At 35.8% G+C, this 18,473-nt stretch overlaps 1 protein-coding gene across 1 annotated transcript; it reads left to right on the top strand.

Moving 5' to 3' along the window:
* The first annotated feature begins 750 nt into the window (after positions 1–750).
* On the top strand, positions 751–16,545 carry LOC121411585. Its single transcript, XM_041604377.1, has 5 exons — positions 751–908; positions 6,332–6,465; positions 7,656–7,792; positions 12,089–12,393; positions 13,444–16,545. Exons 2-5 carry the CDS (start codon positions 6,369–6,371, stop codon positions 15,638–15,640), a joined length of 2,736 nt encoding a protein of 911 aa, XP_041460311.1. The 5' UTR covers positions 751–908; positions 6,332–6,368; the 3' UTR covers positions 15,641–16,545.
* The last annotated feature ends 1,928 nt before the right edge of the window (positions 16,546–18,473 follow it).

Raw genomic sequence — 18,473 nt, 5'->3', positions numbered from 1 at the left:
CTACAGGGAAAAGTAAAAGCCTGCACTCCTTCGTTCTTAGTCCATTTGTAGTCTGGTCCATATTCAGAAGTATAAAACACATTTATCTTGGAAGGACTGTTCTTCAATCGGTCTTATTTATTGGAATGGGTAAATATCCATTTCAATCTAGCAACTGCCCATCCCAGTTTAAAGGGTGTCGAAAAAGATAAATTGAGTTGATAGGGGGAAAAACACCACATGACATATCAATGTTCAAAGATTGGTTGTAAAGTTGGAGATACAGAAAAATGACAATCTAGCCATAATAATACCGGTATATAATTTATATATACATGTATATATTTAAGAACAGATTAGGATACTTAAATCATAAATGAAAGTTGGCAAGATATATAATTAAAGAATGCAGTCCGGGTTTATGTCAGCTGATGTTCCATCAGGCGATCCACAGACTCATTCTGATGTGTAGGGGATGAAAGCGCCCGGAGGAAATAGCGTTACCTGATATTCGATATGCCCGGGGGTATGCCTACCCAAGTTCAATTTTAATTTCATTCCACAGCGTACCATGAAATCAAAAGCACATTACATAACACCCATCCCCACCCCCCATCTTCAGACTACGGCCAGACAATGGATTTAAACAATCTCTAGACGGTTTCCCTGAAAGCTACATACAAGAAACGGATTAAGATGGTCAGCTTATTTGCATATTATAAGAACTTGTAGTTTCTGCTGTCGTTCGGACCACTGAGCAAGACAAAGGATAGCATTGACCGCCGGGGTACCAGTGTAGTCATGCTTCAATGGTCCAGCCTTGGTAGATCCCATCATGTCACTGGCGGAGAAGAACTGGAAATGAACTTGAATTTCAAGGATAAATAGCAAGTTATCGACACCTCATCAGTTGTTCAATTTTTGTGTTGGTAAGTGTACTTTTATATATATATCATTAAAACTTTTTTTCAGTAATTTCTATGAATATAAAATAGACTTTGAAAGTGCATCTTGTGGTCTTGGATGTGAGAAGTAGAAAGGATTAATTTAGATGTCTGGAGCTTTGTCTGGTTCTGTGCTATATAGTAGTATATTCACACACCCCATGAATATAAACATATAGTTTTACGTTGTGATATTGTAATATGCCACGTATCCGTGTATTTTTTTTTCTGAAATTTTTATATTAATTTTGTTGTTGTTGTTGTTCGTTTAGGGCCTGTTTCACGCCCTAGTAGTCTCCTCGGTAGACACTTGGTGTTAGGAACTTAAAGGTAGAAAAAACTGCTAGGTAATTGAAATATTAATTTACGTTATTTTTATTAAGTTCATCCACGGAACTTGATAGACATTAATTTAAAAAGTTATATTTTCTAATTGCAATAAAATTAAGCTATAACTTGCACATATGCATTCGAAATTCCTGTACTTTACCAAGTATTTCACAGATTTGAACTATTAAAGTATTACATTCCATCTGAATTCCTTGTAAATAAGAGAGAATTATGCAAAACATACATGTACGTGTAGGCTAGCTATTTTGCATTCGTTCCGTTTTCACACTTTTTTTTCCAGTTTTAAGAATATTCTTTCATTTATTTATTTATTTATTTATTTATTTATCTGTTATTTATTTATGCATTCATTTATCTATGTATTTATATTCATTTGTTTATTATTCATTCATTCATTAGTTAGTCTTCCTGCAGTAATGTTAATCCCTCTGTAATTGTTAACCTTTCGGGTTTACCTTTAGAATACAACGCAAATATTAACAAATAAAGGAATGTTTAAAATGAATATTCTAAAAAAAAAAACATAGAACTACATGTATAATGAAAATACACTTAAGTTTGGTATTTATTATTCTTTTGAAGAATATGGGAAGCTGTAGGGGTGATAATGACGTTTATACATTAGTAACAGCATGCAGGTAATCAAGTAAATTAATTTGGATCTTATCAATTGTGATTTCATTGGGTGTCATATATATATCATAATTTGCCCCTTAGCAAATAGTGCATGTACTACATACATGTATGCAAACATGTTTATGGGGCGTGTTTTTAGATATACGCTTTTATTCATATTTTTATTTACTTATTTATTTATCTTTATTTTATATAATTTTTTTTTGGGGGGTGGTAGCACAGGCCACCCTCACCTGAAATATTTTGGGGATATGTCCCTCATCGACACTCATGATTCTGCAGCATTTTTTTTCTGCAACAGTCAATGTATGACCAAGGAGCTTAAGCTCCTTGGTATGACTGAATACAAAAACCTCCCATCTCCCCCATTGACAGGCCGTAGGTCACCTAGCTGCTTGCTTCTTCGGAGTGCATGTTTTATTTACAGTATGATTTCGTATCTAACTAAAATAATCAGAATGTAGTTGGATATCATAACATATATTGATAATTCCAGGGTCATTCTCAGAAAAATGCAACAATTGATGGGGGAAAAATCGTAAAAGTGAAGTCTACAGAATGGGTTGAAAGATGCATATTGTGAAAGTACCATGTATGAGAAAGTGGCAACAGAAAAGGGGCAAGTCGCTGTTGCGTCAATTTGAAGTACTGACCGGATTAACTCAGGCACTGTTTATCAACGTTACGGAGGTTAATCGTTAGCATTGCCCACTTATGTTACTCAATTAAATCACTTTTGAAATGATTGGAATTGAAATGCACACAATTTAGTTTAAGTGTGGTATCAACAATTTTATTTCTGAAGCCAAAATGTTTGCAAGATGGAAAAATATTCAATATTGTTTTTCAGACGCAGGATTTTACCAAATAACATATAACAAAAAGTACCATAAAAATCATTGCACATCTTTCGTTCAGTGTAATGTTCATAATTTCAATGAGGCAACCTTAAAATAAGTTTCATCCAAAACCTAGGATCCTAAGCAATGCATGACCAATGTTGGGAATCCAAAGATAGTCTACCATTAAATCCTCTCGATGGCATTTAACTTTGTCAATCTTCGTTACGGAAGTTAAATCAAGTTACAAATTGCAATATTTATTTATTAGCTTAGGAAAATCCATATTTAGGTATTCGTATTACATTTTTTAATAAATAAAGATAAATGTGGAGCGCATAGCTTAATTTGCCACCCCCTAAAAATGTGAAAACATAACAGGAAACGGAAAATGTAATTTTATTGTCGTTCTTGTTCAAAGTTAGAATGAGAAAACCGAATAACAGGGCCACAGAATTGCAGTTCATCTTAAAAAGTTTCTGGCAATAAACAAAATAAAACAATCGTAGTCCCGTAACCAGGATGAGTTCTCTGGGTTACGAGGAATCCCGCCGCTAATTGCCAATAGCCAAAAAAGATAGAGAGAGAAAAAAAAAGATGAAAAAAAACATCTAAAAACGTCATGGGGAAACGAATAATAATAAAGTGAGGTGAATGAAACAAGAGGCTAAAAAATCACAAATACATAAATTATTAATGGAATCTATATGATCTAATCGCGATTTTTGTTTCATTATTTTGTTTCATCGAGATACACAATTACGCATCCTGTTCGTGATTTACGAAAATGATGAATAGCCAAAATGTTTGATTATCGAAATACGTATTTCATTACTAAATTCCAACAAACGTTGAGTGTTTGAATACCCCTTTCTATGTTTTCATGTAAGTAGACCTATATCAAATATTTCAGCGATTTTCATGCGCATTAAAGGGATCATTCAGGCTGAAAAAATATGTTCTGAACAGATAATAATCTGACAAACAAAATACTAATAATCTGACAAACAAAATAACGAAGTTATGCCATTTTAAAGATTTGCATTATTTTAGTGAAACAGTTTGGTCTATGCACATCTTCATGAATATTAAAAGAGTTGATTGGTGGTGTACGTACGTGTAACCCCCACTTGTTCTTTTGTATTCTATTGCATGAAATTATTTTTTATTCAATTCATATCCTCTTTATTCGAGAGCGTGCTTAAAATGTCTGGTTTTTATATTGGAATGACACATATTTTCAGCTCGCGCTTTGCACTCGCTGCGCATCTGTTCCTTAGCAAGACACCCATCCTTTTTATGATTACAAAAAGTTAATAGAATGTCCCGTTTTGGGTTCTAAACCTCAAAAAGCGCGCGTTTTACCTTTTCAATAATTGTTTATTGGATATATATCTTGTTCTCAAATTAAAACTTCAAAAAATGATTGTTTTCAGATCAAAACATAAAAAATTTACAGTCGCATCAATTAAGATACCCATCCTTGTAATTGGTACAAACACTGTTTAGAATGTCAAGGTTTCAGTCAGAATACTAAAAAATCAGCTAGCACTTTGTACTCGCATTAATAGTTTATTCAGATATCATCCTGATCATTTTTACCAAAAAAAAATGCTAGAATCTCAAGTTTTCAGGTTAGACTATACGCAAGTTTTAGCTCGCGCTTTGCGCTCACATTTTTGATCGTTAAATAACCCTTCTCATGAGTCATTGCAAATAGTTTTCCTTTCTCTGCCCTTATCCATGAAAGCTTAATTGTTTCTCCTTCTTCCCTTTCTTTCCACCGTTTCTGCCGACTTCTGCATTAGACAAAGCCATGTCACCTGTTCTGGAACTAGAATCGTACTATCAATCTCAGCAAAGTACAGCAAAGAAGTGTATTAACTTCCGTAACAGTAATTGTTACGGAAGTTAATGCAATTTATATAGCAAAGAAGTTAGAAATGTTAAGTTCTAAAGAAGATGCCAATATTCCACATTTGTAGTATGAATTATTTAAAATTCCAAAAGCATTAAATATCGTATATAATTCTCGGGAAATTGTTTTCGCTGGCAATTTTCCCTCTTTAAAAAGTGATGTTAAAAATAAGATGTGTAATAATAATTTTACAAGGATGAAGAGCTATCATTTTTATGGGTAAGAAGGTGGAGGGTACCTTATATGATTTATATCTGTATGATCCGGAGTGATTCAATATAGCACAAATTTGTAGCATATTCAACAAAAAATGTTACGGAAGTTAATGCGTTACGGAAGTTAACGTCTTTATGCTTTAAGATCCAACGTGGTCCTTATTTAGCAGCCCTACCTTTGAAAACTGTATTTATTATGAAAGGTGTCTCTTATTTTATATAATACTGAATTCTCAACAGAACTGCCAAAGTGCATATTTTCTTAAGGTGCGTTACGGATGTTAAAGCTGTTTAGTCATACATTTCATTTTTTAAGAATAGTCCTTTATTTTCGTGTAAAACAGGAAACAGATATGATAATTCCCTATCAATTATTTATTGTTGATTATCACTCTACTTGCAGACACATTATCATATTATATAATTCAGTTTGAAAGGGAGAAAAAACTTGTGGCAGTATTCGTTACGGAGGTTAAAATGAATTTGGGACAAAGTTAAAAGTGAAATTAATCACAAAGTGATCATCAAATACTAGGATAAGCGCAGTATGTCAGATGTTTACACCATGTTGCCCTCACCAGACATTAATGTAGGTTCGAAATACAGAGTAATAAAAAAAGAGAATGATAGTAAAATCTAAAACTGACCCGAGACAGTGTCTATTCTAACAAAAAGCAAAACTTAAAGGCCTTTGTAATAAAATTAGAGCTTTACAAATTACTGGTCGCATATGCTTTGTGAAGCTAGTCTATTATTGTCATTTTCTTGATAAAAATTTTGTAGAAAATGTTCAGGGTTGTGAAGCTAGCGGCCATTAGATAGTCGAGACACGTTTTTTGTGAATTGTATCATTTTTTTGAGAATGACCCTCCATCGGGTTGGTCGAGACATACCACTAAAAACTGTGTTTCAATCTAGAAAAATGTCTGCCGATAGAAAATGGTGTCTCAGTACCACGGTTAATGGTCCAGGCTAGAAGTATTCATAACTTAAGAAATAGAGTAAAATTCACATAATCGGATAACAAATATCAAAATTATTGAATTATAAAGATTTGCATCATTCCGGTGAAACAGTTCTAGGCATGTCTTTAGGAATATTCATTAGGTGGGCTGATGATGTCCCCACTTGTTCTTTTGTATTTTATTATATGAAATTTGGTTTATTAAAAAATTTCTACCAAGAACTAAAACAATTCGATTGGCAACTGATGAAGTGCATTAGTTATTTATTGCCGCAACTTATTTCATAATAATGGAGACACATTATTTACACATGTATGCAAAAAAGATGAAACATTTATGATTTCATGTAATAACATAAGAAAAAGGAAAGTGGAGATGTGACTTCATCAGCACACCTAATAAATATTCATGACGATGTGCATCTAACTGTTTTCACAAAATATTGATAAACTTTCATGATAATTATCCATTTTCTTTCATTCAGACGAGAGGATTTAGATGGTGGCTTGTTCGTATTCATCATGGATGTCGATCATGGATTCCATGTCATAATGGAGACACATAGATCAGGTGGTCTCAAGAGATCACGTGACGAGCAGATGGGACCAGGAGCAAAAGGTAAAAAATCCGAATTATATTTATGATAATGATGTTGATAATACTTATTGAAATATGCAAGAACAAATCAAATGATCATGTAAAGGAGAGGACAGACAAAAAATATGGAGAAGAAGATGAGGAAGAGGAGAAGAAAGGGGATGAGGAGGAGAAGAAGAAGAAGAAGGAGGAGGAGGAGAAGAAGGAGGATAAGAGGAAGATGAAGATGAAGGAAAGAAAGAAGGAAAGAAGGAAAGAAAGAAAGAAAGAAAGAAAGAAAGAAAGAAGAAGAAAAAAAATGATGCTTATTAATATTTCATTTATTCTTTGATGGCTTTGTTGATTATGTTTTATTGATATTAACAGTAATAACTCAGTTACTTTCAATTCAACCTTCTCAATCGGATACTTAGGGTTAACAAACATCTTTATGATACAGGCCTGTCTGAATCTATTTTTTTTAACATTCGTTTGCGACGGCTCTGTTATCATTTTTTTTTCTCCAAACTTCCAAACATCTTTTCTTTTTACCAAACTTTTCAGTTCAGTTCAGTTCGTATTTATTTCATCTCTAAAAACAATGAGTACATATTTGCATCAAATATACACATCAAGTATTCAGATTAATAATAGAGCGAATAAATCATACAAAAATAACTTGGGATAGATACAATGATATAATTTGGCCTGTATGGTCATAGAAGAAATGAAATAGGAAGACTTAAAATAAAGCCAGCAATGGCCTTGTGAGATAAAGTCTCCTTAACTATCAAATGCATATGTGGAGGCTATACTTTGCATATTATAATAAAAACAAATATATATACATAAAAAAACAAAGGTGACTTTTAATTCAATTTACAATAAAAAACAAACAAAACAAGGTACAAACATGCATTTGACTATGTATGTGTTTGGTTGCCCAGACGGTCAATAGTCTACTGTAAATCATTTCATTCTCCATGTTAAATATTTTATACCATCGATATGTTGTAAGGAAGATCGGTTATCTTGTAGTTCCTTAAAGAAGATATTAAACGTTATTGTGTAATTGAACGGGTTCTTCCTCAAGATAATAGTACTATTGTAAAGCTGTTCTAAGCATGATTGCTCTTTTATATTTTCTGTAAAATGAATGTTTTTCGTGTTTTATTTTTACTGAAATCTTTCAATTACATGTACCCCCCCCCCCCCTCTCTCTCTCTTTCTAGAACGCCGAACACGTACTATATTCAACTCTGCTCAGATAGAGGCTTTAGAACGTATTTTCATGGATGTTGAATACCCTGATGGTGATTTGAAAGCTAAGTTAGCACATCGTCTTGAGGTCGATGAGAGTACTGTACAGGTGAGCTCAGGGGACCGTTTCATGAAAGGACTTGTCGGACGTTTTATCCGACAGTTATTATAGTAACAGTGCCTCTCAGCCAATCAGAATCCAGGAAAGTTGTCAGATCTGACAGCTTGTCGGACGAAAATCTTGATGAAACGCCCCCCAGGTCAAATAAAGATGTCTTAAAGGTCAAGTCTACCCTCGCAAAATGTTGATCTGAATAAATAGAGAAAAATCCCCGGGGGCCACTTACATTGACGAGTGGATACCATGCGCGACCCAAAAAACACGTAAAAAGAATGTCTTTTTCACGATAGGGCACGTTACGTACGTAACGTGATAAGGGTGTCAAAAACACAAAAATAATGAAAAAAGGGTATCTATTTCGCTAGGAAAATTACGTGTTTAGGGTCGAATTTGCGAGGATGATAAAACAAATTTAAAATGTTTTATAAAGGATGTCCTTTTTGCCCCAACACTTCGTGTTTAGAGTCCGATTTGCGCGAGGTGTAGAAGGTGGGGTCGTACTTAACCAATAAGGTAAAGCAGACGACCGAAGGACCCGTAACAATAAAACATTCCTGTACTTGTTTAGGGGTTCATTTCAGGGAATATTTGCCAAGAGTATCGTTTTGTTTCCAATACTTGTTAAGGGTAGGGTTTCACACGCCAATACTTGTTAAGGGGTGCATTTTCAGAATATGGAAATTACGTGTTTAGGGTGCTTTTCGAGACCCCATGGTCGCGCATGGTATCCACTTGTGAATGGAAGTGCCCCCCCCACGGGGGAAAATCAAACTAGCATAGTGCTGAAAATTTCATCAAAATCGGATGTAAAATAAGAAAGTTATGGCATTTCAAGGTTTCGCCTATTTTTCACTAAATAGTGATATGCACAACTAAGTGACATGTAATTGAATCAGTCGATGATGTCCATCACTCACTATTTCTTTTGTTTTTTTTATTGTTTAAATTATACAATATTTCATTTTTTACAGATATGACCATAGGAACCGACTTGACTGAATCATATAGTATTAACACTATATAGCCCGGGCTATTTTGAAATTGCATAGCCCGGGGGGGGGGGGGCCTATTAGGCCCCCCTCAGATCTCGGCCGTTTATCGACCGATTGCGACCAAATTTGGTGTGTGGGTGTCTCATTATGTATTTTACAAGAATGCGTTGTCAAATTTGTGATAGTTGTTATCATTTTTTATTTATCTAATTAATTATGCAAATATTCAAATTTTTTCAAGGAATTTTCATTTTTTTTGTAGTTTTCCCCCCATTTTTTTGAGAAAATGCAATGGAATCAAGCATGTTAGTAGCCAGTCATGTAATCTAAAAGAAAGCTCACTCAACTGTCTTAAAATTGTATAATTATTAGATTATAATAGTAATTAATTATGCGCATATGCTAATTTTTCTCGATAATATTCTTGTTTCCTTCCGTGTTTCAAAATTCTTATGTATTTCTTTGTTTTTAATTTATTATGTATTTCTTTGTTTTGAAATCTCTATTTTTTATTGTTTTTTTTTAATCTAGAATATTTGGTGATAGCCCAAAAGAAAGTTATGTGAAGAAAAACAGAAAAGAAAACATTCATCTGACAACACTTCTTGTAAAACCCATATATTGTACACACAAAAGTCGATGGAAATTGCCATTTTCGGTGACATTGGTCACGAATATGTGCTATATCTCCGCAAGTGTACCCCCGATTTTCGCAAACAGGGTCTCAAATTGTGCGGGAAATGTGAAAGCAAAAAGTCATGAAATTTCAGCGTATTATTTTTTGCATTTATAAATAATCGCGAAAAATGTCGAGGGGGGCCTTTTAGCCCCTCCCCCCCTGGCTATATAGGGTTAAGCAATGCTGATATCACATGTTCAGGGAGGAATTGATCACTGTTTCACTTGACAATGAGGAGAAAATGAGAATATTTCATATAATGAATTGCAAAAGAAATAGTGAATGGATGATGCTGTCAGTCTCCTCATTTGCATACCAACCAGGATGTGCATATTACTTTTTTTTGTGAAATTAAGTGAAATTTTAAAATGTCATAACTTTCTTATTTTACATCCGATTTCAATGGAATTATCAGTGTTATGCTTGTTGGATTTTTCTCTTTTTAATCAAATCAATTTTTTGTTGGGGTGGACTTGTCCTTTAACGTTAAGTGTGGATTAACCTTTGACAAATCATCATATGAATAAAAAAAAAACCCATGATATTTAGCTGTCGATGTAGCTCACCCGAGCCACGACCCGTGTACATTCATGATAAATCTTAACCTTAATAAGACGGGAGTGGGGTACATTTGAGACCGAATTTGCGACCCATGGGTGCGTGGTTCCAGAATTACGCAACATTCTGTAAGTGCTTGCAGACCCTAAATTGCTAAAAAAAAAAAAAACGTGAGTTCGTATTAAAATCCAATGCAAATTGTGTTTTTAGCCACAATTCACAAATTTATCAATAAAGCCGTTAATGACGACTCAATCAATTTTCTTTATGGTCAGAATAAAGTCGCCGAGGATTTCCACTGAAAAAAAAGTCGAAATACAAAGACATACTTAAGACAAAATTGTGATATTGATTTTTTTTAATTACATATGATAAAAATCTTACAAAGAGTCTATAATTGAAAAAAAAGAGTTTGAGGGCTATCATAATTAATAAGAACAAAATTTTTGTATTAGTAATGAGATTTTTCGAGGAATTTTATCTTACGGTTTTGGAAATTATGCCAAGGGTAATGCGCGTGCCGATTTTCGTCCTGATCGTAACATCGGCAGCCGAGATCATGGGGGGGGGGGCTAAATCAGCCCCCATTCTTCATAGGTGTTGAAATAGACCAGTCATTTTAGGGTTAATATAACCCCAGTAGTGCAACAATAGCCACGGGTTATTTGACTTCACCCTCTCTGGACAGAGCATGCGTACAGACGAGATGTGACGTAATACATAACTTTTATGGAGATCTTGATTCATCTAAACCCCTCAAAAAAAGTTCCGCAACTCAAGTTTGACTGCTATATAGTGAATTTCTTAGTGTGCCATCATCATATGTAAAAGTGGTATCATTTGAAAGTATGATTATTCTTCTTTACGATCATGTGTCATTTGTAATGCTAGTGTTATCATGAAATACACATACATGATAAATATGCAGCAATGTAAAAAATGAAATGTTGCAAAATTCGTTGCCATGTCATGTTTGAGTTCTGCAACTCAAACTGCAAGTTTGAGTGCTAATAAATTTCTTAATGTGCCATCATCATGTGTAAAAGTGGTATCTTTAGAAAGCATGATTATTCTTCTTTACAATCATGTGTCATTTGTAATGCTAGTGTTATCATGAAATACACAGACACGATAATACGCAGCAATGTTAGACATGAAATGTTGCAAAATGCGTCGTTTGCAATAGCGAATTTCCAATTGTTTCGAGGATGGACCGAGTGCATTCACTGTCACCTGCATGGTGGAAATTCTATAGAAATGGAGACTCTTGTTGGAAATCAATGCATTTTGCAACATTTAACTTCTGACTTTTCTCGATGTTCAGGGTGATTGCATATTCCATGATTACAAAATCACAGCAAATGGCATGTCATTGTAAAGAAGAATAATTCAGCTTTCCAATGATACTAGTTTCATCTTTTATACTTCATTAACCAGAAAGATATCATCCCCCAAAACTGAGTTGCAAAACTTTTTTTGAGGGGTTTATATCCTTTTTTAAAAATCTTTTTCTACTTATTTTTTTTATGCTGTCGACACATCATTTGGGTTCATCATCAGCTCACTAAAACGGAAAATTTACCCGTTTTTTCGCCTTAAAGTGGTGTATGAACGGTTTGATTTAATTCTGACCCAGTTGATACACTCCTTAATATGGGGTGAGTTTTTTTTTAATCATGGGGGTGTGTCTTCTTTCGGTCACGCATTCGAGATATTCTAGAGAAATAAATGCTTTGTTGTCCCGGATTCAAAAAGGGTTTTTCATTTTTGCGTCGTTTAGGTCGTGCCAATTAGTGATAAATTTTGGGGGTTGCTTATTGGTATGGTACTTAAATGTTCTTTAATTTTCCGTTCAATTTTATGTTTATGTGTTGTTTCATTGTAAATTCCTTGTATGCTCTTTGTACCTCGCCAAGAAAAGGCGCTGTAGAAATGGAATTATTATTATTATCATTATTATTAGTATTATTATTATTACAAGCTCAAATGTCAGTTGGCTCTTTCGTGATATCAAAGCGTGTCGTAAACATATTTTTATTTTTATGTCCTTTACAGATTTGGTTTCAAAATCGAAGGGCAAAAAAGAAGAGACTGCAAAGAGGAGTTCCAGGGCTCAATTCCCAAGGGACATACCGTCCCCATCATGGCGTGTCCAATCTCGGACATCTACTACCTATTTCCGATCGACAAAACTATATGTGGAGCACCGCAGAGGGCGTTGCCCCCTACCCATCAGCAATTCATCCAGTCACAAGATCAAGCCAGTGCTATTCTGTTCACGGTACTGAGATGGGAAATCAAAATCTTCCGATTACCTGGACCGACAAGACGAATTTCAGCAACATAGAACATGACCCCAGGTAAAGTGATTTTAAAAAACCCAGATGCTATGAATTCCCGGATATAATAATTAAGCAACACCAATGCTCTTAACAAATTAATGACATATAAAGGACTTCGGAAGCATTTATAAATGCTTCCAGGGGAGGGGGGGGGACGCAACTACGGCTGTTCCGCAGGATATTTATGGGGCAACGCGTTGGTATAATACTTTTCTAGAAACATGGCAGCGAGAAGCAAAGTAAGTGCGAGAGAACTATTAGATCTAAAACAGTGAAAAGTAAGCATTTAGTGCCCAATTCCTGTGAATTTTGATAAGAATTTGAGCAAAACGTGTGATAATTTTTTCATAATTAGGGGATGGCATCTGCCCTTTTCCTACGTGTAGGTGAATCCACGTTTACGTAACATTTGCATAAAGGTGGAATCTCACATGCATCCAGCACTGCCAATAGCGGAGGGGCCGAAATCCACATTTTCCTCCCCTATTTTTTGTTTTTGTTTATTTTACGCCACTAATGGGGTACGCGGTCGCTTCGTCAAGGTTTTTATACCTAGGACAGCTGCCCATCCACTTTCAGAGGCTTTTCGATGGACGTACTAGCTTGGGAATATTCTTAAATGGCTGAAGCATGCGAAAAGCTACATCAGAGATGCTTCATAATAGAATTCGATTTGAGATAATGCGTGGATTTCTTCATTTTTTTAAAATGTAGATCTTATCTTTCAAACAGTTTGAGATAGTAAAAAACAACCCTTTTATTTGAAAGGTATTACTTGAATATGTTTTAATCGCATGTGAAAGAGATAAGAGTAAAATTTGCACGCTTATAATCTTGTTTGACGTCAGAACTTTAGTCCAAGGCTATCAGCTTTGCGGCTAAAGCATGCTTTTTAAATATTTCATTTGGCCATGAACCTTTCATAATTGAATATCCAGATACATTATCTGAAGTATTCCATCTTTATAGTATGATATCATTTCAATGTTTGGATCAGTATCATGTCCTAAGATCAATGAAAAATAATTTATGCCAGTTATTATTTGGATTGTTTTATCTCCCCCTCAGATACTCTCTTCAATCGCAAGAATCACATGTCGCTTCCATCAAAGAAAACAGTTCTTCAGCAGACCCTATCGTGAGTTCATCTAGTCTTCCAACACCCACGAGTCCTGTCAAATCACCAGCTGGCTCCGAAGGGGGAACCATTGACCAAATCAGAAAGTGGCCCGTCAAAGAAACTCCAAGTTCAAGAAGTGCCTTTGGAAAATTAGACTTTCCCAGACTTCCACGTGTATGCATCAGGCATGACACGGTTCAGATGAGAAGTTCTCCTAATGGCGTTTTTGGAGCATCTTCACCTGTGACCTCTAAAGTTGGTAAAAGGGACATCGTGAAGTTGCGCATGAACGTTTTGAAGAAGGATCCACCGAAATCGCCACCTCCAAACCAGACGTGTGCTGCTATTCCCCGCTCTCAACGGAATGAACTCGAATTGGCTCTCGTGAAACATGGGTTGGTAGAGGAAACGAGCCCAAATGGACCAAGTGGGTCTATTTCTGGCCATCGTGGAGGATACATATCTGAGGACTGGTCGTCGAGTTCTGAAGAATCTTCCGACTCTGAAGGATTAGCACCCCCTCGCCGGAGAAGAAAAGTATTTCGTAATATACAGAAACCACCACCGAATGCAAGCTGTGCTTCTGTCCCTCTTCACGATCGCACGCTTCCTTACTTAAGCAAGATACCTCAGTATAGTTCTGAACAAGTTCCGAAAGGTCAAGCAGTTGGAACTTCAACTAATTCGTCGAGTTCAATGCCGCTCCAATCATTTGATCAATCAGTACATAATGAAAACTTATCCGATTGGGATACTGATAGCGACGATTCCACATGGGCATACTTTGACCAAGGACCAAAGAAAGAAACAGACAAATTAAAAGCCAGTCAAAAGTCACCTCATGATGCTAAGACTGGGCAGTTAGGAACTCAAAGTGCACCACCTGCCCTTGTGCCTGAAGAAGGTTCCGACGTTAATTCCATGAGCGCTAATAAACACAACGAAAGTGCAGGAAATGTTGCGGATTGTAATGATGATGACTTTTCAGAGATTTTACTAGCCCGAGAGTTCGCAGAAATGTTGCCATCACCTCTAGGAACTTACTTGCCGATATACCACGAGGAACCCTCTCTAAGCAGTAAGGGATGTGAGCCATACAGACGTCCTCGTATTCTAAGTGACTCGGCTCTGGTAACGCCACGTCTTAGTGATAACCGGCCTCAGCCCCCACTAGACACCAATCCAAGGACCTCTCCCGTCTCAACTCGGTCTTCGGACTCTTCTCTCAGTGGACTTTCTCTCTTCAACATCCCAGTGTCTCCAAGTGAGTTGGTGAAGCACCTTACAGACGATGTTGTGGGGACAGACCAGAGCACAGTCTTGGAAATCCCTACTAGTTCCTGCACCACAGAATCGAGGAGGCACCTTCCTGAAACGTTGCCCAAAGACATTCACGATGAAGGTATGGTTCAAAACTTCCAACAGCCAATGGCTAATGATGACATCCGTGACCAATTAGAAGAGCAAAATCAGACAGGGTCCTTCTTTATGAATGATTCTGCAGGAAACCACAGTGAAGCACACTTGCGGACGTCAGAGTGCAATACCGTTGGCGGAGGAAAACTGCAAGAACCAAATAGTAGAATCAACATACCAAGTCAAGGTATCATCAGACCGATTCCAACCCGTCCACATCAAGTTCCCACACCAACATCTGATCTGTTGGTACATGATAGCGTATCCGGTACCCACAGGAACAATATGATGCATTACCAAAATAGTTCATCCAATCAAGAGGCAAATCTTCAGCAGGGTGCCGCCTATGGCCAACTTCAGGCACACGGACATCCTTATCAGATACATTCAGGTCCGGGCTTCCAGGACCATGTCCAACCTTGTCCTGGACACTTCAGAGTAAATGACCAACCTCAAGGCGTAGTTCATCACCAGCCCTCTTCTATGTCGACATCACAATATCCATCACGATTTCCAGGTGATGCTTATAAAGCACGCTTTCCTCGACATTCGGCAGGCGCCCCTCCCAAAAATGTATCCCTCCCCATTATGCCTCCTCAGCGGTCTGTTCCGTCTGACAATAACCTTCCTCCAAATCAGGTATGTACGGTAATACCTGATGCGGTGTCGTCTCAAGGACTCATGGCACGTTATCTGGCTTGGACACAAGGAAGATCTCTTCATGCCTAACGATAAATACTTACTGATCAATCGTCATCACATCTTTTATAGATAAGTCGATACCATTTTAGACTGAAGACAATCCAGAAGAGGCAGTGATGGCAATATGTTTGCCTTACCCCTATCAGTAAAACTACACCCTGCTTTGCGAACCATTAATGTATTCGTTATTTATGTATTTCAGTTTACCAGGGTAGCCCCTTCGGTTACGTAAAATGATTTACAAGAGGGCACTTGACAACGATCAACATGTTAAGACTTTCCAACCATGTTAAAACTTTCTAAATTTCGTCCACACCAAAATTTCAGGACATGGCCATCTCTCTGTGTCATATCTGCATAACTGCGTCAAAATGTTATGGGGGGGGGGGGTTCTTGCTCAAGCGTTCTTCCATTTGACGGATATACATGTACTTGATATGAATGTATTCACTTAGTAAGATGGATTTTGGTAGGAGGACTGTTTTTTTTCTTGTATTTATGTTTCGTAGAAGAATTTTCTGTTGTATCTTGTCTAAGTGAACTTATTATGATTTTATTTCTTGTGGATTATCATTCTCGTGTTAAAAGATCAAACCTTTTCCTGAAACAATTGTGACCGACAATCTTTTCCTTGTAATCATCGAAGCAAAAAAAAAGAAAAATACATTGATTTATCATCAATACGACAAAGATTTTTTAGTTTGTTATACTAGTTTGAAAAGATCAAACCCTATTTCTGAAATGAACAGTTTTCTCCAGGTAACAATCGAAACAACATATTTACTTCAATCTCTCACAGAGTTTCCCAATGAAAAATCAATGATGGTTCCTTGAACTTTTTAAAAATAATTTCTTTATAATTGTTTCCATGAAGGAATCTTATCTCGACAATTGCACTACAGCGTGATACAGATTTGAGACTTGGCAGTTGCTCCCCCCCTCAAAAAAAAAAGGAGAGAAGTAGTTAGAATACTGAGGATTTTTTTAAAGAAACATTAAAAGGAATGGAAATAAAAGTCGAAAGTGTAAATTATGGAATTATGTTCAAGATATTACAGTGTATATCGTAAAATTAGATTTTCATAAAAACAGGTTATATTTGAAAGACAATTTTCCTTTCCACTATGTTTGCTTACCGCCTCCATGGCCTCAATATTTCAACCCATTGCGCAACTGGCTAATGGTATTTAAAAATTGAGATAATCAAGACGTTATCAAACTAATATCCTAGCTAAGTTAGCTTAGTTTTAAAGATGTATCAGACATACATGACTTTTCGTAATAATTATGATAATGATACTCAAGGCCTTGGGAAGAAGGGGGGTGAGGTATCCCCAAACATTTTTTCTGGAGGTGTTGCATACGTTATACACCATAGGTATCACCCCAGGTTGATATGATAAAACGTATAAAATAAGACCACAATTATCATTACCTTGAATAATTTTTTTTATTGTTCGTCAACATTTTCTGACCAGAATCATCTTCATATTTGAGCGAAAACCCTGTTTTTTGCTTGTCACTTTTATTTCAAAACCAGCACCCTCTCCTCTGAAATGATTCCCTGGACCATGATAGTAATACAAGGCGACTGAAGTATCACGTATTATCATAAACTTTGTCATCTTCTTACAAAATTAATTCTGATTCTATTCTTTGGCAAATCGTATCCGTATTATCATGCAATATGATGTTTTCTAATCACATACTTCACCTATATATAACAGAGGCATAAAACGTTTTACAAGCATACATGAATTTTGATAATACAACCAGTAATTGATTGATAGACGTACCATTTTATCGACTTTACCTCAAATATTCCGTGCCATGATGTAAATGTATGTAGTATATATAGTTTTTTTACCTGTATGGTTGTATAGTGTTCTGTACATTGTTTCCTTATTACATGTTTGAGAAAAAAGCGGGTAGACAAACGGTGCTTATAATATATACGATATAGTTATTAATAAATGTCTTGAAAATACCTCCTCGCAGCTCTTGCATTGATTCTTGAAATATTCAATTCAATTTTTATCTATTACAATAACACAATCAAGATGTTACAAAATAAAAGAGAAAAAAATATAAATGATCCAGGACCTATATGGCTCTTAAAGCAGCATGCACTTGTATTTGAGGCCATGAATATCAGTTTTCATGATGAAGGTGTATACTATATGTTTTCTAGCGTGGTAGGAATGTTTTCTGAGTAAATTATGACGTGGTGTTATGTATATCTTGGATGATGAATTCTTTCCCCCAAACATATTGTGGACCTATTCATGTGATGAGGCATATATGTGATGGTATATGTGCGTTCTTCGTGATTATAGGGGCCTAGAGGTGATTGGGGACCCAAAGATTTTGAATAAGAAATAAGGGATATTACTAAGTTACGCAACTAATCCATCTATTTTCAACATTTTTTCTCATTCTTTTCTTTATCTTATCCTTTCCCATTATTTTTCATCTGTGGAAATGTCATATGGAATGTCGCCCCTTGCCTATACGAAGATGTATTATTCATAAAAGTGGGGAGGTAACACCGTGGGGTTTTTTTTGGGGGGGGGAGGTTGATCAAGATGTGCCGCTAAAAAATGAAATTCTTTTTTGACTTCGGTTGGAAAATATCCCTATAAAAGCAAAACAATAAGGCCCAAAATAGTGCGTGCACGCATTAATAAGACATGCATTATGATTATACAGTGTGTATAAAAAACGTGACAGTTTTTAAAAGTCTTTAAAAAATTGTTTCAAATAATTATATCCATATTTTGATGTTAATAGATGCTCTGAGATCTTATCTTTGAAATGCCATTAAGAAAGAAATTTTTTGTTCATGCTTGAGCGAACACGG

Source organism: Lytechinus variegatus, chromosome 3 (genome assembly GCF_018143015.1).
Source record: "Lytechinus variegatus isolate NC3 chromosome 3, Lvar_3.0, whole genome shotgun sequence".
Taxonomy (NCBI): Eukaryota; Metazoa; Echinodermata; class Echinoidea; order Temnopleuroida; family Toxopneustidae; genus Lytechinus; species Lytechinus variegatus.
This window is presented reverse-complemented; position numbering and strand designations above follow the sequence as displayed.